We start from the raw sequence: 24248 nt of genomic DNA, 5'->3' as shown, positions 1-24248 counted from the left end.
GAGACATATACAAAAGAAAAATAACAGATATGAATCCCAACTATATCAATAACAACATTAAAGGTGAATGGGTTAAATAATCCTATCAAGGGCAGAGAAAGACTGGCTTTAAACAAAAAGAGCCAACTATATGCTTTCTACATTTTAAATTCAAAGATACAAATAATTTAAGTAAATGGATGGAAAAAGATATACCATGCAAATAGCAACCGTAAGAATATACTTAAACTGGGTGTTATGGTACATGCCCATACTCCCAGTGACCCAGGAAGCTGAGGCAAGAGTACCACAGGTTCAGAGTCAGGGTCAGGGTCAGCCTCAGCAACTTAGCAAGACCCTTAGCAACTTAGCAAGACACTGTCTCAAAAAGAACTGGGGATTGATACCATTGATACTTAATACCACTAAACTATACACTAAAAAGTGACTAATATTATAAATTTTATGTTGTATATTTAATACCACTAAACTATTCACTAAGAAGTGGCTAATATTATAAATTTTATGTTGTCTATGTTTTATGTTATTTAGTTTGCTACAATTAAAATTTTTAAAAGTTGCTATGAGGGGCTGGGGTTGTGGCTCAGTGGCAGAGCACTTGCCTTAGCATGTGTGAGGCACTGGGTTTGATCCTCAGCACCACATAAAAATAAATAAAAAATAAAGGTACATCAACAACTAAAAAATATTTTTTTAAAAAGTTGCTATGATTATTCTTCATGTAATACATTGGAAATCTAATATTTGAAGTTTTGTATTTTAAGTCACTCTTTTTTATGTTTTAGTTGTGGACTCTGAAAGAGAGGTTGCATTACTAAAATCAGACACTAGTTTTTTAAATCTATAAGCATGATCTTCTGCTTTTATGATATACTGGACAACTCTATGTCTAGTGTGGCATTAGGCTCAGCAAAGGATTTAATAAGCAAATAAATAACTTTTTAAAAGGTGAAATCTGCTTCTTAGTAGTATATGCCCTAGTTGAGAAAGGAAAGTTCACAGATTTCATAAATAGGGTTTGTGTTTAGGGAGAAATGGGAAAGATACAAGCCTCTGAGAAAAGTCTAGAAAGCCAGGCAGGGGACACAGGAATTGCATGAGATGCCACAACAGATTCTTCACAAAGTACTGTAATGACCTCTGGCTTTGGGATTCTGGGAGCCTGGACATCAGGAGGCAGCATGTGAGCCATGCCACAGAGTGAGGAGAGCTTTGGTGCTGGCTATGTGAGTGTCTGGGTTAGTTACTCTGCTTCTCAAACCCTTGGTCCCCTCACCTGTGACAGGAAGGTGAGCACACCTACATCTGAGTTGTCCTGAGAATTAGAAAGAGACAAAACATTTAGTTCAGTGTTTAGTACATGGAGAACACCCAATAATTGACAGAAATATCAACTGTTATGTTAATATTAATAATGACAGTAGTTGACAGTACCTGATATGGTTGGTGTTGCTGCTCAAGGCACAGGAGACTCAGGTCTTCCAGTGGGCATGTCTGATACCTCATACACCTGGACTCAGTGCTTTCCCGACTAGCCCCTCCCTTCTAGTTCAGTTTTCCAACTTCTAAACATACACGTGTAGCCCAGTTCCCTCATCTCTGTGTTAACAGAGGTCACTATCATACTCATGTCATGGGATTGCTAAGTACATAGCAACTGTAATGAATAAGCTCGAGGTATGTACAGGATGATAACAAATTCCTGGGCCAAAAGATTCAGACAGGATAACCATGGGTGGGAATGGGCCAGCGAAATAAGGAAACTAGTCAGGGAGACCAAGTGAATTTGGTTTCAGAGGAATTTGGAGATATCCAATTTATAAACCAAAGCACAGAGGATATGGTATTGAAAAATAAGTTTTATTAATGATTTCTTTTCATTGTATCCCTTTGATAGCCAATGAACACTTTGTTCCTAGATAAAACTAGTAGTTGGAACATTGCCCAGTATTACTGTAGAGCTATAATTATTTGACTTTCTGATAAATGTAATAGAAAAAAATTAATAGTAAAAATTGAAAAAATATTGGCCTGACTTTGCACTTTCAACTTTATATACTATTTTGCATCCCCAAACTCTCTTGTACAGAGATTTAAAAAAAATTCTTATTGAGAACTTTAATATAAAGATTGTATAATCTACCCTCTTTAATTTGAAGAAAGAACAAAATTATTAGTGTTTTTTTTTTAAAAAAAAAACAAATATACTTCTCTTAAACAGCCATTTTTAAGCTAAAGAATTAACTTATTTTTGTCTTTCTAATAATTTCAAGGCAGTCCTTGGCTTTACTGAAATTATGAATTGATTGAAAGGAGTTACTGCTCTGACTACCAACTTGGTGCAGCCAAGGGCTTCTAGTATGTAAGACAAGGTCCATTCTCTTAGAAAGCTCACTTTCTACTTAAGGAGATAAGACTAAACCATATAAAACAATTAGAGAACTGAATAAGACTGTCATTAAATGTTTAATTATAGGGTAAGGACTATAACTACTGTACGATTTAGAGAAGACCTACATCAAGGGTTGAACTAGTGTGGGCTCATGAATGGCTGAGAGATTTAAAGAATATGTTATAGAGAGCTGAGTTTCCTTTTCATGTTGTTTCTTTTCTTGGTTTGCTGATCTAATTGCTCCCCCCACCACATACACAAATTTCACATGCATATAAACAATTGAATTAAAAAATTTTCTCAATTAGAAAAATTGAGAATACTACTTCTTCAAATATTTCTTCTGCCCTATAGAAAAAATAAATTCTTCCTGTAATATATAAAAATAAATTGCTTTCATAATAAATTGCCAGTGGGCAATTTTCCTTAAGAATTTAAATTTTAAAAATATGGAATTATTAAAATTTATGGTTGGAAGAGCTACTGTTCTTTATTCACTGGGGTGGATCTGACCCAAGGCAATAGCTGCATCTGCAGATGGATGGATCTCCATGATGCTTTCCTCCTGACTCCTAACTACCCCTGGATTGCTGTATTTTTTTGCCTCAAACCTCAAGCAATACCATATTTAGGGATTAAAAAAAGTGAGGAAAATATACTCTTCTTCCAAAGCTCTATTGAAAGCATGAAGAATCAGTACAGTTTAGGGGAGAAAGATAGTGATTAAGAAGTTACTCTTTGAATTGATTAAATGTGGGCCTAATAGTCACTTTATGTGATTCAACTTGGGTACCTTTCAAAATTCAGTACAATTTACTAGAAAGTTATTAACAATTAAAGTTATATAATAGTTCTATAGTGAAGGAAGCCAGCAGGCTCTATAGTGTCTGAATATGATATTACCATCTACATTGTTGAGAAACACCCATAGTTTTCACATAAAATTGGGCCACTTAAATAACCATTATTATGGATCATAAATTAGAATACATTAGCATCAATATTTTCACTGGAATGTAGTCTAATTTATTGGAGCTCAGTGCTTTCACTGTTAAGTTTTTCATTACTGGATAAAACCAACTGATTTTATTGCAGTTTACATTGGACACAGATGTAGATTGTGGTTTTGTAAATTTACTTTGAATAAATATTTCAGTAGTTGTGAAAATGTTTCAACTAAAGAGTGTTGTCATGAAAGTGGTATTGTTTAATTATAGTCCTCTAATCTCATAATTAAAGACCTCATTGTTTTAAAGGCAAATGTAAGTCATCACATCACACAATTTGGAAGCTTTACCCTGACCCCAATAGTTTGATTTTACAGAAATAAGAAATTTGTTTTCTTTGTTATTATTTTGAACATCATATGTTTATCTACACTGCAGTTAGAATTGACATGGAATATGAAGTAAAAGGAATCATCTGTATAAGTCTGATGACAAAGTATTTTGATTGAAATAGTTTGGTTATATTTTAGACAAAAAACATGGGGGTTATGAGGATCTGTGTTTCAAATTCATAGTACATGTGGATACTTATGAGTGATTTTAATTACAATTTTAATTAAATTGATGGGATTTAAAATTTATACAAGACTCTGAGGAGTGGATTACCTATTTGTTCCCTAGAGATGTGGAAATTCAGCCTCTTGAAGCTTTATTTTGAGAGGGCATCTGGCTGTCTTTGACAGTTTCCCATTGTATATCTTGGGCATCGAGTCCATTTGGTTGTGTTCAGAAGCTCTGGAGCTGCATTAAGTAGTGACCTCGTTTAAACACCATTCATTTGGTTTCTTCGGAGATAAATTAACCTTTGACAAATCCTAAATGGTTCGAGTATTGCAGTTACATGTTTATTATGGTATTTTTTTGTTTGTTTGTTTTACAAAGAAATAATGTCAGCCCAAAATGAACTTATTTATTTAACAGGGTCTATGTAGGCTATTAAATGTGTTAAAGAATTAAGTTGAAAAAATGGACAATAATACATGACTAGATGTATTATTCCATATGAAGATGGAAAGTAAGAAATATCTGTCCAATGAGAATGTTATTTTAAAAACTTGACAACATCAGAGACGATGAATACCAGGCACATTCAAAGTTCTTGTCAATGTGAACTAATTTGATTATTATAACAACTATATAAATTAGGTATTTTTATAATATAACATATGAAGGACAGGTATTATTTTGATGGCTATTTTACATGTGGGGAAACTGAGGCACAGAGGACAAATATACAGTGCTAGCTTATGTTTTGTGGCCCACAGTATTTCTGTGGATAATTCCTAAACTATTAAGTTTATGAACTGTTGAACTAGTTTGCTCTACTTTGGTATGAACAAAAACATTTCATGGCTATCAGTGTCTGTATTGATTTTTCTGTTTTATTAATAAAATTCTACTTTTATCTATAAGTTATATAGTTTGCTTTCCTTTCCTCTCAGTTTTCATTTCTCTTGGATAGCCTTCACACTTCCATTACAACTCTGTAAAACATCCTTTGCCTTGATGCTAATGTCTAACTCTAATGTGTAGCTCCACCACTGAGCTACAACCCCAGGAAGAGGTAAACTTTCCTTTGTCTTCTAAAGTTTATAATCAGTTTACAATCCTACATATTTTGGAGGAAAAGGGATGGGTGTGCAGATCACTTCAGAATCTGATCACAATTGTGTGGACCCTCTGAATCCAATCTGTGACCCCTCAGAGACTAATAACTGGGTTAGAAGCATCTTTGTCTTTGAAAGTAGAGAGAATTTCAGGGGTTTAAAAGAGAATAGCTTTCCCACAGAGCTATTTATAATATGTAGTACATTTGCAGGTTGGTGGTCAAGTAGACAACTTGTGGTTCAGTATAAATAAGTGAATCACTTGTAGTCTATCTGAATGATAATTCTTATTTGTGTTTATTTTAAAAAATATTTTTAGTTGTAGGTGGATACAATACCTTTATTTTTATTAGTTTATTTATTTTATGTGGTGCTGAGTATTTAACCCAGTGTCTCATATGTTTGAGGCAAGTAAGTACTCCACCACTGAGCCATAACCCCAGCCCCTCTTATTTGTGTTTCTATGTATAAAATTTTCTTTTTTTCTCTGGCTGCCTGAAAGCTTTTTCTCCTTTTATTTTATTTTCAGCAGTTTGACTTTATCTAGTTCTGTGCATGAGTGATCCTGCTTGATCTAATTTTGGAAAAATTGAGAATACTACTTCTTCAAATATTTCTTCTGCCTTATTGTTACTCTGCCTTTTTCTTACTGGGGCTTCATTTTTTGCATATGTTGGTCAAATTCTTGGGTGCTCTGATTGATTGAGATAGATAAAATTTGTCTCTTTGTGTTTTAATCTGGATAATTTCAGTGACTTATCTTCAAATTCACTGATTCTTTCCTTGGCTATATTTAGTTTACTTATTAGTACATGAAAGGAATTCATCATCTCTAATGTTGTCAAGTTTTTAAATTAACATTCCCATTGGATCATTTCTTATAATTTTCATGTTTTTGTGAAAATATACCATCTGACCATGCATTATTGCCCATTTTTTTCACTTAATCCTTTAACACATTAATTATAGTTTTCAAGTCTTCATCTAATAGTTCCAGCCTCTGAGTAACCTCTGAGTCTGGTTCTATTGATTGCTTTATCTCTTGACATTGTTTTTTTGTTGTTGTTGTTGTGTGTTCTATAATTTTTATTGAATGCTACATGACATTTTATAAAGACTGAGATAAATAAGATTTATTTTTAGAAATGGGCATGTCAGGTCATTACTGCTGGAGAATTTGAGTCAGGTTAGTAATTGAGCTAGGTTTGGATTTTGAATTGCCACTGTTAGCTTCAGTTGTACCCCTAGCTTCAAATTCCTCCACTGGTGGGCTGCTGTCAATCTGTGTTTGGGGTGGGGGCTAGGGTTCTGGAGGGCTTACTCAGTGTTCTTGCTTTACCCTCAGATTTTAGCTGTGATTGCCTGTGTCAGAGAGATGTCTGTTTCCATATTCTTACTCTTTCTATAGTGGTAGACAGCTTGTTCCTCAGTGCCAGGCTTTCATTGAGGTCCTGGGAGTTTTTGGTCTCCTGGACTAGTTTTAATCTTAGGCTGTGCTATGCACCTGGGCCTTAGGGTTGGGCCATCTCTGCCTTCCTGCCCTGTTCCATGTAGCAGCACAACTCTGCCTGTACCAATATTGAGTTTGGGCAGGAGATAGTTTTTTGCCCCTCCCTGGTCTTATCAGAGCTCTACTTTCCTTGTGCAAACTCCAGAGTCCAAGAAGTTTCTATATCCCTTTGGACAGTGGACCTTTTCCTGGTTCTATAGGCAGATGGATTTTGCTTCCATCCTTTTCCTATTGGCTCTAGGAGAAAGGACTGATGGCCTTTCCCCAGGGGCTATGTCTTACACTTCATGAGAAAAGGGTTGAAGAAATGGGCAACTTTACACTGCACCCCAGGAGTAGCCCTCACCTCCTGCATGCCTATACCCAGGAGAGGGGCTCTCCTCCTGCTCCACCTCCATTCTTTCTCAAGTCTATGTGTGGAGAAGCCTACAAGTGGGAATTGGCCTTAGGAACTCTTTAGAATTTTAATTGTTTTCCTCTAATGGGCAACCAGTTTCCATGTCCTGTTTCTCTTTAAACAGGCATATCATTTTTGGGAATTCACTTCCCTTGGTTGCCTTGTGACCACAGCTCTGACAGAAACAAGAGAAATCATGATATTAGTTTGTCTGGCTTTTTCATATTAATTTGTAAGTGACATTGTCTTTTGGCTTTCTGTATTGTAAGCCATAACCTGAACTGCACTTACCCTACTCCATGACTTTTACACTTATCGATTTCCAAGCCAAGAGCAGATCTGTAGCTTCATAGACTTCTTACCAAACCCGGGAATTGGTAAGCTTTTGGAATACAGAAGAGAACATCATAGAGGAGGAAGGCTGGCTGAGGAGAAGCATCCATAGGCCAAGTAGCTTTCTATTACTTGCACAAAGGACCAGAAGTGGCGCTTTACTTTTCCCCATTTAGCACAGTAGGCCAGAAGCTGCATTTGACCTAGCTTTTCTTCAACTTGTTTTATTCTTCTTCGGTTCATCTTATTTTATGTAGTGACCTTCAGAGTGACTGTTTTTTTGCTCCAGATACTCCTCTTACCCTCTGCTCATCTTGGAGAGCACATCAAAGTTTTAAAGATGTATGGAAAATCTTTCAGGGTAACCCTGCAAGGTAACCCTGATATGCCCAGCATGACTTATTCTTTCAATTCAGAGTTATTGTTATTGAGATAAAGAAAAGTCAGGCCTTGCTGTGCTTGTTTAATAGACCTAGTTCTTTTTTGGGATTTTTTTTAAATGGTTTTGTTTTGTAGAAGTAACAGAAATTTCTTTAATCCAGTGTTTATTAGCTCTTTTAAATTCTGGACCCCCTTGATAAACATACAAACCCTATATCTTAGTGTTTTTATTTTTTATTCAAATGAAACAAACAAACAAAAAAACTCCAAGGAACCAGAGGACAAAGGGCTGTTTTGTTTTCATCCTACCCCACTTTTGATATCCCCCACTGCATACCTAAATCAGTGTCTAGACTTAGTCACTATTTGGCAAGGGTTTTGAATTTAGCTATTGGTACACCATCTTTGCATGTTTATTTAGGAATAATCAAATACAAAAATGGAAACAAACAGTTTTGAAGTATAGAAGATACAAGAGGCAATTACTTCCATCAGAGCATTAACTCTGCATGCCTGTAGACAGGACTCCAATCCTGCATATCAGCCTCTTTCTTCTCCAGAGTGAGCTAGATCAGTTGGATCAGTGGTAAGTACTTTGTTGCCAGTGGAAGAAATGAGGCCCGCTTATTGTTACCTCATTTCAGAATGAGAACTGATAAAATTATTCATGGCTGTTTTAAGAAATTGCTGCTATTTAAATATCCAGATGACCTCCTATTTTTAGCAACAAACTTCTGTTCAATAAGTTGGTTAGAAATCTGTATGTTTTTCATTATATATGACTGCTTCCACTTTAGTGCTCAACATAAATTCGGTAAATATTTTTTATTCATCCTGAATTTGCTGTGATACAGAAAAGTTTCCTTGACCTCTTTCTAGCACATCATTTTACCTAAATTCATTCCTGACACAATATTGTTGTATTATAAATAAGTGTTGGTTAATATGTAAGCAACATTTTAAGCTTCTTTCCAGTTGTAAAAATCTATGATTCTTTATCAAGGAATACAAAATTTCAGCGTTTGGTTTTCTTCTAGTCCAGACCTTTTTTGTATACTTTTTCTTTTGATACCAGTGGGGCAGCAAAGATGCCCTGCGTGGCTGGGTTTCCATTTTGTGGTATTCACCATCCAGAAGCATTAGGTGATGAGTGCAAACTCACCATGAACAGCCATCTCTGAGAAAGAACTTAAACCTTGAAAAAAGTATTTTGAGACACCTCCATCTCAGCAGAAACCTGTGCTTTTTCCTTTGGTTCTAGGTAATTAATGCATTGACACACATGTAGTTTGTGAACATTTTAGAATTGAATTTAAACTAACTTGAATTACCATCAGATGCCTGATCACTTTCGGGCTAAAGAATGAAAGCCAAGTTGAAATGAATAAGACTGAGATAAAAATTCCAAATGTTAGGCAGTTTGGGACCCGTTCTCCTGCCCCTGAACTCTGATTCTGTGTCCCTCCCACACAAGTGCTTCTGTCTTCCCTTCCTTTCTTTTTGCCATAGGGGACCAGATGGCCTACTTCTCTAGTCGTCATATCCACCTATTACTCCCAGCCAGAGATTCTGGTCTATCCAGTGACCTGAGTGAAGCTCACACCTGCTATCCTCTGTGTTGGTCTCTAAGCAAGCAACACTCTTCTATATGAGTTTTCTAATGGCTTTGCTGCTAGAAGGGAGGGAGAAACAGATTGCTTCATGCAAACTTTGGTGTGCTGTGGAGAGGACAGCATTGTTGTAGCCAGCAGCATATGGAGGGGGAGGAAGAGACAGGAGGTATCTGGTAAGAGGTGTCCCTGCTGTCAGTATATCAGCAATGCTTTGGTGGCCATCAGGTGCGTGTGTCTGCTTTCAGTAACCAGAAGTCCAATCAAAGTCTGGGCTGGTTTGTGAAAAGAAACGCAATGTTCATAAAGGAACTACCTATCCTTAACATGCTGCCTGTCCCACAGACATGGGTGTGTGAGTGTATGTATGTTGTGTGTATTAGCCAACTTTGCTATTCAACTTTTTTCTCTTAATTAACAAAGAGACCTATGAATTTGTAATGAATCAGAAAGTGATAGTAGAATATTAATCAGTGTGTATGATGGCAGAATAAAGGATTACAGTGCTGAAAAATACTAGATGTTTTTAATGGATCAGTGATAAACACCTCCATTTATCTTTGTGACTTCTTTTTACTAGTGGCACTTTGAGATATAATTTATAAAGATTATGAAATTTCCTTACTAAGTTAGTGTGTTGCCTTTATTAAAGGTAAATGTGTCTTCTTAGACATAAAGATATCCTTCATTCTGAAAAATGGGGAATTTATGCATTTTGGTGCCCTTATTATGCATGGCTGATTACAAATTTAATTTCATGCCAGCTGACTTGAATAGACAGAATGCAATCTATGCTTTAGGGATTTGGAATAGCTATAATACAATATATCTTATAGATACAATTAGCACAATTTTTACCACTTTTGCACTTTATTGTTCTGAGGATACAGTTATAAAGAAATACTCTGCCTGGTGGCTTTTATGTTTTATCTTGGCACTCAGATAACAAAAGCCTCTGTGGTTCATTTTGAAACTTTGAGGGAAATGATACCCATATGATTTAAAGTTTTAAGTTTAATTATCTTTTGCAAATTGCTTTTGGAAGTATAGGTAGTCAAAAAGTAAAAGTGGTTTTAAATTTTAAACATAGAAAGTAGCATAATGGTTTTATGAAATATAGAGGATTTTATTCAAAATAGATGCTATCCAGAACAGGAAAATCAGAAATGCCTTTGTAAAATATTTTGCATGCCGTTTTCTTTATTGCCTTGAAAGTTATATAATTCCAACCCCCACCCTTTTTCCTTAATACAAAGGCTTACTGAAAATTTATGACCTCTGTCTCATTACAGATTTCATATACCACCTGAGAGACAATATTGTGTTTTAAGTTAAAATCGCAAAAGATGTTTTGAGGTCATTTGAGCAACTCTTTTTCAAACAAGAAAGGTATACATATGGGAAGGTCTTAAACACACACAGATGTAGATGCCAATCCTTAAGGTGGGAACATCTTTACTCATGCAGGAGAACTGAGGAGTACATTATTGGTGGTGCAGAGTTTTTTTGAAATAGATGCTTCTTGAAGTTTTACACTTGGGTAGTGACAATAACCTATTTATATTGGAAGTACTTAGATCATATTGTTCTCAGCATCAGCCTGGTACACACTAGTAAATTTTAATAAGCCCAACTTTAGAATTTTAGAAATACCCCCCAGATATAATAAAGATCTCCCTCTTAGGCCTAATACAGTTGCAAGGGTAAAACCATATATCTGAACTATTTAGGAACATGACTATTATGAGACTCCAAAGAGTCAGGAATTTCTGCTGGAATTCCAGTGTATATCCATTGAACACACATTTTAATAGTTGATATTAACACTTTCTTGTTATTTGTTATAGAGTCCAGAAATAGCCCAAACATCTCACTGAACCCTAGTGGCCAGGAAATGATTTTCAGACTTAATAGTGTATATCCCCATGATGTGAGGTGCTGCTAAAATGCCACTTCCTGATACCATCCCTATAGACCTGACATCCTAGAGCGCTTAGGAATCGACAATTAAGTCAGATAACCCAAAGAATTCTAAGGTAGATGATCTGGCGACAAGCTGTTAGGACACACTGATGAAGGAGACGTATCCCCTCTCAGGACCTGCTTCATGGAGTTGCTTCAGGACCTGTGCAGTTGTACAAGCCCCACACTCAGAAGGTCCCTGTACTTGACTTAATGCTCTTCTGTTATCTTCTAGAAAGTCTTAATAATTTTCGAGTAGGACTCCTACATTTTCATTTCTCTCCAGGCCCTGAAAATTATGTAGCTGGTTCTATATACAGATTTCATTGTATGTTACTAAAATCATGTTCCTTAGCAAGAATGAACTGAAGTTATTTGATAATGATTTCTTATCTGTTGGTATTGGGCTGTAAACTCCAAGGCTACTTCTGAGCTTTAAAGGTGAATGAGTATCCTTAACCACATGACTCAGAATAGGAAATCCTTATATTAAATTTTAATTAGTAATCCTGAACACAGACACCCATGTTTATGTTATTCTAATCCACTTTTTTTTTCCCTCCTAGGATGGTACAAAACAGAAAAGGGAGCGGAAGAAGACTGTGTCGTTCAGCAGCATGCCCACTGAGAAGAAGATCAGCAGTGCGAGTGATTGCATCAATTCCATGGTTGAAGGTTCAGAACTCAAAAAGGTCCGCTCGAACTCTAGAATTTACCATAGATATTTTTTACTGGATGCTGACATGCAGAGCTTGAGGTGGGAGCCATCGAAGAAGGATTCTGAGAAAGCCAAGATTGATATTAAATCTATCAAGGAAGTGAGAACAGGAAAAAATACAGACATATTCCGTAGCAATGGCATTTCTGACCAGATATCTGAAGATTGTGCATTTTCAGTCATATATGGAGAGAATTATGAATCACTTGATTTGGTTGCCAACTCTGCAGATGTTGCGAATATCTGGGTCACGGGACTGCGGTACCTAATTTCTTATGGAAAACATACTCTCGATATGTTGGAAAGTAGCCAAGACAACATGAGGACTTCTTGGGTTTCACAAATGTTTAGTGAAATTGATGTAGACAACCTTGGACATATAACTCTGTGTAATGCTGTGCAATGTATCAGAAACCTCAATCCTGGTTTAAAAACGAGCAAAATTGAGCTCAAGTTCAAAGAGTTGCACAAATCAAAGGACAAAGGTGGCACAGAAGTCACAAAGGAAGAATTTATTGAGGTTTTTCATGAGCTTTGTACTAGACCTGAAATTTACTTCCTTTTAGTTCAGTTTTCAAGCAATAAAGAATTCCTTGATACCAAGGACCTTATGATGTTTCTTGAAGCAGAACAGGGTGTGGCACATATAAATGAGGAAATAAGCCTTGAAATTATTCACAAATATGAGCCATCCAAAGAGGGCCAGGACAAGGGCTGGCTGTCTATAGACGGGTTCACTAATTACCTAATGTCACCTGACTGTTATATTTTTGATCCAGAACATAAGAAGGTCTGTCAGGATATGAAGCAACCTCTGTCTCATTACTTTATAAACTCATCTCATAATACATATTTAATAGAGGATCAGTTCCGAGGTCCCTCTGACATCACAGGATATATTCGGGCTCTTAAAATGGGTTGCCGGAGTGTCGAATTAGATGTATGGGACGGGCCAGATAATGAACCCGTAATTTACACCGGCCACACTATGACCTCTCAGATAGTCTTCCGCAGTGTCATTGATATTATTAACAAGTATGCATTCTTTGCTTCAGAGTATCCTCTTATCTTGTGTTTAGAAAATCACTGTTCTATTAAACAACAGAAAGTAATGGTTCAACACATGAAGAAAATTTTGGGAGACAAGCTCTATACCACTTCACCCAATGTCGAGGAATCTTATCTACCATCCCCAGATGTTCTGAAAGGGAAGATACTAATCAAAGCCAAGAAGCTGTCCTCAAATTTCTCTGGAGTAGAAGGAGACGTTACTGATGAAGATGAAGGAGCAGAAATGTCTCAGAGGATAGGGAAGGAGAACGTGGAGCAACCCAGCAATGTGCCTGTGAAGCGATTTCAGCTTTGCAAAGATCTGTCTGAACTGGTCAGCATCTGTAAGTCAGTTCAGTTTAAGGAATTTCAGGTGTCATTTCAGGTTCAGAAGTACTGGGAAGTCTGTTCCTTTAATGAAGTGCTTGCCAGCAAATATGCCAATGAAAATCCAGGGGACTTCGTAAATTATAACAAGCGTTTTCTTGCTAGGGTCTTTCCTAGTCCGATGAGAATCGACTCCAGTAACATGAACCCTCAAGATTTTTGGAAATGTGGTTGTCAAATCGTAGCCATGAACTTTCAGACTCCGGGGCTGATGATGGACTTGAATATTGGCTGGTTCAGGCAGAATGGAAATTGTGGCTATGTTCTTCGGCCGGCCATCATGCGGGAGGAGGTTTCCTTCTTCAGTGCCAACACAAAAGACTCTGTCCCGGGAGTCTCCCCTCAACTTCTTCACATTAAAATCATCAGTGGGCAGAACTTTCCAAAGCCCAAAGGATCAGGTGCCAAAGGTGATGTGGTGGACCCTTATGTCTATGTGGAAATCCATGGGATCCCTGCCGACTGTGCAGAACAAAGGACAAAAACAGTGCACCAGAATGGAGATGCACCCATTTTTGATGAGAGCTTTGAATTTCAAATCAACCTGCCTGAGCTGGCCATGGTGCGCTTCGTAGTGCTGGATGATGACTACATTGGGGATGAATTTATTGGTCAGTACACAATTCCCTTTGAATGTTTACAGACGGGCTACCGCCATGTCCCCCTGCAGTCCTTGACTGGAGAGGTTCTTGCTCATGCTTCTTTGTTTGTGCACGTGGCCATCACTAACCGAAGAGGAGGAGGGAAGCCTCATAAAAGGGGCCTTTCTGTGAGAAAAGGGAAGAAATCCAGAGAATATGCATCTCTGAGAACGTTGTGGATTAAAACTGTGGATGAGGTGTTCAAGAATGCCCAGCCCCCCATTCGGGATGCCACGGATCTGAGAGAGAACATGCAGGTACGTGCTGGTGGTCAAGTGTTCACTCAATGGTTGTTCTGCTGAGTGCATGTCCACAGCTTAGGAACATATTGGTCTTTTTCTTTTTAATGAGTATATTTAATTTCAAATAATATGTAAATTTCAATTGTTATTAGAATGTTTGCCTCTAGTCTCATTTCTTATCATTTAAATTTCCAGAACTACAGTTGTTCAAAATAATGGTTAGAATAATCTAGTTTTGTTGCTTCGTTGCTCATCCCAGTTCCTGTTAAGGACTAATTCACAGTTCTGTTTTTTTCTAATAGTATGCATTGGAATCTGATATTTCTTGGTTGTAACACAAACATATGACCCCTCAAAACAAAAAGGGATATGGATTACAGTAAAAGAGCTGTGCTCCTGGCCTTTCTCGTGGTGCTGCGGTGCTGGGAAGATGTCAGTGTGTTTGCATATTGATCTGTCTCTTGATTTTAGAGTCTTGCTAATTGTTTAAGTAAAAAACATGTGGTGTCTCTATTTATTGAAGTCGAAGGTACAAATGACCTCTGAAATATATAATAGCTGAAAGCAATCAGTTAGGAACTGTGTATTTAATTAAGCATGTCTACAAGCCTAACCATGTGGTTGAGCCTCTGTGTGAGTGATGCAGAAGTGGACAGCAAAGACCCGCCCTACAGAGGTATCGACACTAGCCAGTCACAGTGTGTTTGGTACCATGCATGATAGGTGCTCTGCTTGATCTGTTTATTTTTAAATAACTGTTATAAAAATGACATCAGCAGTAAACTCTGGTTCAAAAAAATGTACTTTCTACATATTTTTCCCATCTACCAATTCTGCAGATTCTTCATGAAGAATAAGCCCTTCCTGTAATAGGGACATATATTTTCTTTCTTTCAAGGTAAAAGCATAACTGAGATGTGGAGGGCTTTCCCACTACTGAGGGTACAAGTGTTGAGTAAACCCTCAGCTCCAAGCAGGACACACTGTCCCTTGCCTGGTGGCTGCTGGAGTGTATGTGCCACAGAATTCCCTTGGGGACCTGCCAAAGCCAGAGCATCATCTTTTCCAGAGCCTGCATCTGCTCTGAATCCGACAGCCCAGTGGGTGGTGATATTTGATGGTTGCCTGCTGTCACCGGCAGTCTGGCCGCAAGCATGCAGCAGTGAACCCGAAGCCAGACCACCTGCCCTCAAGGGACTTGTCCTGTAGCTGGGGGGTGGGCGTTGGAAGGGGAAACAAACAGTAAGTACGTGAATATACAAATAGGACAACTGCAGATGCTGTGAGTGCTATAAAGAAAATAAAACAGAGAGATATGCTGGAATGATCAGACTCTACTTTATATATCACAATAATGATTTATTTTCATTTAGTCATATCAAAGTGATTTTGAGTGAAATTACTTATAGTTTAAAACATGAGTCTGTTTCCTCCTCCATAACATGGCTTGTTGAGAGGATTAAATGAGGTAATGTGTAATACATATGCCCAGTATAGCCTAGACTTTGGAAATGCTCAAAGAATGACAGCTCATGACATTTTAGTGTTGAGGGTTTTCTTTAATGGATATTTTAATGAGATGCCACTGGTGATTAGAACACAAGAGACGCTGTTGTGATGGTCTACGCCTGTAGTCCCAGCTATTTGGGAAGCTAAGGCAGGAGGATTGCAAATTTGAGGTCAGCCTGGGCAATTTAGTGAGACCCTATTTAAAAATAAAGGGAAAAGAAAAAAAAAAAAAACAACAAGGACTGGGAATGTAGCTCAGAGGTAGACTGCTCCTAGGTTCAATCCCCAGTACCGCCATGTCGGGGATTGGTTTGTGGGGTGGGGTGAGGGTTACAGTGGAGAAGGGCAGGGGAGTTGCAATGGAGATGCTAATAAGGGAAAGGCTAGGGGAACCAGGACCCCTGCTGGGCAGACCTTGCAGTGAAGTGCAGCTTCTTCAAAGGTCCTGTAAATTTGGAACCTTGGTATAAACAGGTGAAATTTCTTTCCTTTCCTTTTTGGGTGGCTGGTGTATTTGATACTTGTTTCAAACTGGATTTGAATTTTTTTCTTAAACTTTACCTTTTCCATATGCAGAAGCCATTCTTTTTATTTGCTCATACTTGCATATAAATATTGCACTACTGTGAACTTTGATCTGAAAAGAGGCTTTGACCTTTGGAAGAATACAACTTATTTACATTTTCAGTACTTTTGATAAATTAGTATTACAAATGTCTGTAACCTTATTTACTTTGGAAAATAGTTATTTTTTCCAAGGATAAATAATTATTAGCCAATTCTGTCATAACATTGCCAATAACTTTTATACCAGGTTCCAATATAACCAGTTATATCAAGTATAATATCCACGAGAAATTAATTAATTACCAAGTGCCTCCTTTCTTGCCCTTTGACAGAATGCAGTGGTGTCCTTCAAGGAGCTGTGTGGCCTGTCCTCAGTGGCCAATCTCATGCAGTGCATGCTGGCGGTGTCTCCCCGCTTTCTGGGGCCTGATAACAACCCCCTGGTGGTCCTGAATCTCAGCGAGCCATATCCCACGATGGAGTTGCAGGGCATCGTGCCAGAAGTTCTGAAGAAGATTGTAACGACTTATGACATGGTGAGTGGTGTTTGTCCCATCGTGTAGGCTGGTGCCAGAGATGTCTTTAGACAACATGCCATATGTCCTGAGGAGCTCTTGCTGATGTGTGTGTTTTTATTTCATGCTTTGTTTATCTGTGTCAGAGAAGTAACTCCCCTAGCCTTGCTGTATTGGAAAGAGTTTAATGTTTTGTTATTGTTTTAGAAAGCAGGATTCATTCAGAGAATTACTTGCTCACTTGCTTCAGTTGGATTAAACGTGAGTTAGCTTCTCAAGAACTATGTCTGAATTGATTTCTAAAGGATGCCTTATTTTCTACATATATGTCGTAAAGAATTTTTATCTCCTTATAACCATCTATTGATTTCTTTTGTTTTCATATCTCAACCTAGTGAAGATGAGAAATTTAATTAAAAAAATAAATTCTTGGAATATCGGAAGGGTCAGGTGCTGCATCTCATTATTCTACCTCATGATGGTTTCCTTCTTGCAGCAGCTGCTCTAAGACACCTGTGTTTGTCATCAGCTTAATGTTAATGAGGTATCCTCAGGACACCTAGAATATTACATTTTTGCAGTTAAGGTCTGTCTTGTATTTTCTTTTTTTTAAAATTTTTTTTAAGTTGTTGGTAGATCTTTATTTTTATTTATTTATATGCGGGCTGAGAATCGAACCCAGTGCCTCACACATGCCAGGCAAGTGCATTACCGCTGAGCCCCAACCCCAGCCCTAACCCTGTCTTGTATTTTCTTAATTGCATTTCACTGTTTTTGTCTTTTGTGATTTATCATAACTCTATGAGAGAATTTAATGGGCAAATAGCACCTATTTCAGGCTCACAGTGTAGTTAAAGTGTTCAGAACTCACTGTGTGTACTGGTAGTGTCTTGTCAGCATGTCAGGGTTAAGCATAGGACACTCTCCTTTCAGATAGGCCAGTTTGACATCCTTTACCATTCAGGGTAGTTGGGGGTAAAATTCTCATCCACCACTGCCTCCACTCTAGAAGCCCAAGCTAAGGCCACAGAGCACTAGGCTTTCTCTGATGTAGCTTACAGTGCTCAAGGACCAAACAGGATTGCATCATATATCTACACTGAAACGTTTTTTGAAAACATTTTTGACTGTTTTCATAAATTGGTCTGAAAGTGGTAGATTAGAGAGATTTATGAAATTAAAGGGAAAATAAAAAATACTTCAGGTCAGCATTTCCCACACTGTTCTGAGGAACCTTGGTTCTTTAGGATGTTAGTAAATACCACATGGGGAGAGGGTTCCATGATGAAGTACTTCAGGGAAATACTGGTCTGAACAGAACTGATCAGATACCATTCTTATAGGATTTCTCAGAGCCTTATCTTTCCTGGCACACAGTGCTCCAAGAGGGCAGTGGACATGGATAGTTATCTTTCCTGGCACACAGTGCTCCAAGAGGGCAGTGGACATGGATAGTTATCTTTCCTGGCACACTGTGCTCCAAGAGGGCAGTGGACATGGATAGAGCACTCCATATTTCACATGTTGGCTTGACTCTTGTTTCCAAAAACAAAAGTTCTGAAGAACACATTTTGGGAAATGCTTCTTTAATCTTTGAGAAAGTTGGTAAGTACAAGCCAGAAGAATGTAATTGTTTTAAGCAATTTATTAGTTTATTACCTTCTAAAAAGGTGATTTCAAAGCTATTTCCCCATGTTCCTGTGAAGAAGGCACACATTGTAGTGGCTGCTCATATCCTCTGCTATTTCTAGCTCAGACTTTGTGGAAACACAAGAGATGCGAGGGACTGAACACTTGACACTGTGGCAAACTACAGGGAAAGTCACCCACCCTGCAGAAAGTAGGAAGACTAGGGTTAGGTATGTCTGATAACCCTTGAGTGATGCTGGGTGCCATAGGGCTACAAAGATGAGCATGAATGGCCTCTGTCTGGGAGCCAGCCAGTCCACTAGAAAATAATGGAGGAAGGACAGAATTGCCATAATAGGCTCATGCTGGGATTCCTTGGGAATAGGGAAAATGGAAAGATAGGAAAAAGAGATAAAAATGGAGAAATTTGAAGTAATTTGCCACGCTGTGAGCTAGACTATGTAGTTAGTTGCTGATTCCAGGTTTTATGGGAAGATGCCAGAGAGAAGTAGCTGATGTTTATAAGTGAGTGCCTTTATTTATTTATTTATTTATTTATTTAAATTGATGCTGGAGATCAAACCGAGGGCTTTGCATATGTTCAACAAATACTTTAGCACTGAGCTACACCACAACTCTGTAAATGCTTTTCTAGCTTGAGCCACAAATAAAAATCATAGACCTACTTCACTGATCATTTCAGTGACAGTCATATAGTAACGTTTCTTCACTTTAAGGTTTTTGACAGGGACTTCCTGACAGCAGAGTGGGGGTCACCATGTAGGTGATGACATGGTTGACTGGCACTGAGTGTAGATCAGAGTAGAGTTGAAAGCCTGGCTGAACTCTTAGGGTCTCCTTAAAGCTCTTTGAGGACACAGAGACTGCCACAGCACCCACAACTATATTTGGCACAGGAATTGCTCAATGTCTCCTGCCCCTTCCTCTTCCTGGACTAGTAGATGACAACACTTATTACATAACTCTTATTTGCATCTAATTATATTTGTGTTATTCTAGAAGGAATAAGCTTGTTTAAAAGTTTTAAATTGTGATACTATTCTTTTCTCATGTTTAATTGAAATAGCTGTGCTGCTTGATACTCTATGGTTTATAGATTTGTTTTTAATTCCTTATGTTATAAAATATTTAAAATTAAGTTCAAATTATTGCTGCAGCAATATTATAACTCTTAGAATATTTTATGGACTGTTTTTAGTGACTTAATAGTTTCTCACCGTATGATAATTAATTCCTTAAAGCTAGCCAAAATAGGGAAAACGTTGATGGGAAATGTATTGTGGTCGTGGACAGTCTGTAACTTTAAATATAGCTCTTTATTTTTATAGTGTTATATTGAGCTTGGCCCCAAATTAACCTTAGGAGAAAGATCTTATTTCTTTGTTGACTTCCCATTTATAATATGAAGACTTCAAATGAGAAGTAAGAGTGGGTTGAGAAATCCCTGTCCCGAGCGCCTGTGTCGTTGTGTGTCTGTGCTGCTGACGCTGGTCCTGCTGAGGATGGTACTGAGCAGGTGTGTATTGCTGCCATCCAGACTTAGACTGCTTCTCAATTTATACACTCTGGCTAATGAAATGGAGTGTCATAAATGTGCCAGTTTCTTTTTGAAAAGGGGGAATGCAGATCATGAACAGAGAGCAGTATGAAAGCCAGCAATGAGGCCAGAAAGGCAGACCCAAGCACACAGTGTGGCTGCACATCTCAGTTTTCCTAGGATGGGTCTTGTTCATATATACCTGTTGTTCTAGAATGATTATTAATCATTCTCTTGTTGTCTCTTGAAAATATTCCTATTCAGAAGAAAAGGAAAGAAAATTAATCTTTTAAAACTTTTTAACTATCCCTATTCAGATGGTCAGTTGTGTTGTCACCTACCCATTGTCCTTAGATTGTTCTAATGGCTCCTGTGATTACCACCAATAGGCAGACTTTCAAAAGCCCTGATTGTGATGTCCCCCATGATGTTGCCATGGAGTGGAAAAGAGCTTCATGTTAGTGGAGGTTTACTGGGTAGACTGGGCCTTTAAATGGCACTTCCTTGTCTCCATGGTCCTGGTGTCCTTAAGTACCTCATCCCATTTCTTAGGGACTAAACCTATGAGGATTCAGCTTATTTCTCTAGGTCATCTGGACTCCTCCAGTCTACCCTCCCTGATTCTTAATGGAAAAGATCCTTGAGTCCCTTTATTCAAACCTAATATTTTCAACAGATGGGGAATGACTTCCAGTTATTGATCAGTATTGCAATATACCATATACATTATTATATCATACATTATGACCAGATCAGAGAGTTGTGCTTTTTTTACTTAAATAATTGATTTGGTTTAGTTAAGATATCATGTTGGTTTCTTCTGAAGTGGAATATAGTAAAAAATTGAATTTTTTTATTTTAACAAAGCATATAAAATAAGTAATACTTGCATTTTCCTTTTTTAAATATATGTATATTTTTAGTTGTAGATGGACACAGTTCCTGTATTTATTTTTATATGGTGTGGAGGATCAAACCCAGTAACTCACATGTAGGCAAGTGCTCTACTACTGAGCTACAACCCTGGCCCAAACATTTGCTCTTTCATTGGTGAAATCTATGCTTATTTACAAACTCTTATTACATGCAAGGTCCTGAGCACTCATCCAACAACACATATTTACTGAATACCTACTGTGTACCAGGACCTACATACTCTGTATAATGTATAGTTATCTTAAGGATGGATCAGTACTGTGTTTCAAATGCACCCCTATCCCCATCAATATAAGAGATCCAGTTCACCATCTTTTGAAACTGAAATTATTTTTACCAACCTTTTCTTGTTGATGACAGTGAGAAGTCAGCGCTCTAGCTATCTTTATTTATTAGATCCAGATTTACCATCTGCTTTAGACTTGAATTAATAAAATTTTTATGAGATCCATACTAACACATGGGGACCAAGGAATCAACATTCTTGCTCTATAGAGAGAAAACATTGGGAATATAAAGGTTTTGTGAAGTATTACATTAAAAGAAGGTTCTTTTAAAAAGTTTTTGCAACTTTTTTGATTTTGTTAGTTTTTCTATGATATGAAATAGGCTTTGATCAACGTAATGAAATTGAAGATGAAGTTGTAGGTAGTGAAAAATCAAGAAAAAGAAAAAGTAAAGATGATGAAAACCAGTGCTGTCTTGCAGGCAGTATGGTGGTTCACACACTGTGGCAGACTCTTGGGCAGCCCCCACCTGTTTGGAGGTTTTACACAAATTCATTCTTATTACCACTGTTCCTTTGTTTCTACTTTCCATTTGCAATTAATTTATTTTGATCATTTCCTTGCAACTTAACAAAAATCTTGGTTTTAATTACCTTCAGGTTTAATTAAGAGAGCATACTCTGAGGAACCCATTTATTTAGTACAGAACGGTAATTTTTTTTTTTAAGGGAGGAACAAGATGCTTTGTCTAAGAGGATATAATTTGCACTCTGTTTTTGTGTAAGTTGCTGAGTAGTCTCTTCTAACACATAACTTTAAATATTTTTTAACTAAAACAAGGTTCTTTAAATAAAATATGTGAAATGAAGACTGTTTCTTACACAGAAATGTTGGCAATAGGCAAGTGGCATTAGGAACATTCTGTTTTGTGTTGGTGGTATGGTTTCATGTACTTTTTCTAGCCACTGCTTAATGCAGTAAGGAGATAAATCATACTTCATAATTAATGGAGCCTGTTGGTCTGGACCAAGCCAGAGATGATCTGCAATAAGGTTACTATTGATCCCCGTCTCCTTTGTGGCTCCTTTTATCACTCTCCTGACTCAAAACTTGACATTAAAAGCTTCTTTTAATTGGAGGTGTCAACTTTACCAACTTTTATAACTGTGGAAAAAAGGTCAAATAGAATATTATGCTTTGGGGTAAGATTGAGCTAAAAAAAAGAAGAAGGAAGCTAAGAAATGGAGGGAGGAAGAGAGGGAGCAGTGGTGGAGAGCAAGGGAAGAAGGGATGGAGAGAGGATGAGAGAATACATCCTGTAGAAGGAAGATCAGAAATCCAAGGGCTATAGATCAATTTGTTAACTAGAGATATTCAGTAAATGTTTGCAAAAGAATTCTCTCTAGAATCATCAAAACAATACAGCTGAGCTACTCCAGAATGGTCTCAGTTGCTAATGGAAAAGAAAGAAACATTAAAAAGGTAGAGTGTGATGATGGCATCACTTTGTCATCGGGTCAGATGGAGTAGGCTGCCACAGGGTAACCAGTAGCAGGGAGGTTTGGAAATTTTTTAAAGGTGGTGCTTCTAGGCTGCACAATGGTGATTGCAAGGTATTATTTCCAATCCAGTTTTTTTATCTTTACATGTCTTCTGGGAAACCATTGAAGAACACATATTTTAAAAGTATTCATACACATGCACACATACATCAGATATGTAAGTAAGGAACAACTGGGGAAGACTAGAATTTGGGGAGCTGGCAGTCCTCTTGAAAAAGAGACTTCATCATGTAGTAGTTTTTGACAGATAAGTTTGATACCTCTCCAAGAGGACAGCAGTGAAAACTTTGATGAAATTCACAGTTTGTCAGATGGTGTCCCCAGATAAGATATGCTCAATAGTACTAGTTGAACATCCATAATCCATAGTCCATATCTGCATACTCCAAAATCCATCCTGTCAGTGCTCAAAAAGTTTCAGATTTGGAGACAGTTCAGATTTTCAGATTAGGGATATTTCATAAGTGAAATCTATTCTTTTTTTTTTTTTTTTTTTTGGTGGTTGTAGTGATTGAACTTGGGGCCTTGCATGTATGAAGCAAGTATTCCACCACTTAGCTACACTCACAGCTCCTCTGTTTTAGATCCAAATCTGAAACACTTCTGGTTCCAGGTATTTTGCATAAGGGATAGTCAGCCTGTGTGAAGCAAGCCACTATATTGTCTGACTCACCCTCAGCCTGATTTGAAATGTCTAAGTAAACTAGGAACCAGTAGTTGGGTGCTGTCCAACCATTATCGTGAATAAGAAATGGGAGCCTGCTGTTGGCACATTTTCTTAGGTAAATTTCATGTGAACCAAGGCTACCTGGAGAACAGTTGCAGGGCAGTGTTTTGGGGCCATGTATTCCATAAGGTCTCCACTGTTTTATTTCTCTGTAGAGACCCTTTGTATTGCCTTTTAAGGGGGCATATTTTCCAACATTTTGTTTCCCTGAATCTGATAGAAAACAGCTATGGAATTTATTTGAAACCTAAAACTCAAGAAAAGTCAGAGAATTTCTTCCTAAACTTATGCTTTAGGCAAAAGAACACTACTACATTTTTAATAAAACTAAGATTGCTGAAGTACTGTAGTCTTTTTTTTTAAATGAAAAAGCAGAGAAATTGCTTCCTATCAAATTCCACAGTGAATATTAGATTTTGCTCTTGTATAATTCCTTCAAAATCTATTTTTGATGTTCTTTCTGTCTCTTTCTCTCTTTCTGTCTTTCTCTCAATAGTGGGGATTGAACCCAGAGATGGTTTACCACTGAGTTATATCCCTAGACTTTTTAATTTTTTTATTTTGGGACAATTTTGCTAAATTGCTGAGGGTCTTGCCTTGTTGCCCAGGCTGGCCTTGAACTTCAGATCCTCCTGCCTTGGCCTCCTGAATCACTGGAATTATAGGCATGGAATAGCACCACCAACTCTGACTTCTCTTCTTTATCAGATGTGTCTTGTGTTTGTTTCTGCAGTGTCTGAAGGCACATCCAGAGTTGTTTGCTAAGTTCTCTTTTTTCTCT

General features: G+C 37.6%; 1 protein-coding gene across 3 annotated transcripts in view; it reads left to right on the top strand.

The window, feature by feature from the left end:
• Plcl2 (phospholipase C like 2) overlaps positions 1-24248 on the top strand; it is a 174595-nt gene that overhangs the window by 89349 nt on the left and 60998 nt on the right. For all 3 annotated transcript variants that reach the window (XM_078038313.1, XM_078038311.1, XM_078038312.1), the window contains exons 3-4: positions 11766-14252; positions 16646-16849. In XM_078038313.1, the coding sequence (XP_077894439.1) occupies positions 11766-14252; positions 16646-16849 (2691 nt within the window). The remainder of the gene's footprint in view (positions 1-11765; positions 14253-16645; positions 16850-24248) is intronic.

The sequence above is a fragment of the Ictidomys tridecemlineatus genome, chromosome 2, assembly GCF_052094955.1.
Source record: "Ictidomys tridecemlineatus isolate mIctTri1 chromosome 2, mIctTri1.hap1, whole genome shotgun sequence".
NCBI lineage: Eukaryota > Metazoa > Chordata > Mammalia > Rodentia > Sciuridae > Ictidomys > Ictidomys tridecemlineatus.
Note: the sequence above shows the minus strand (reverse complement) of the source record. Positions and strands in the feature narration are given on the sequence as shown.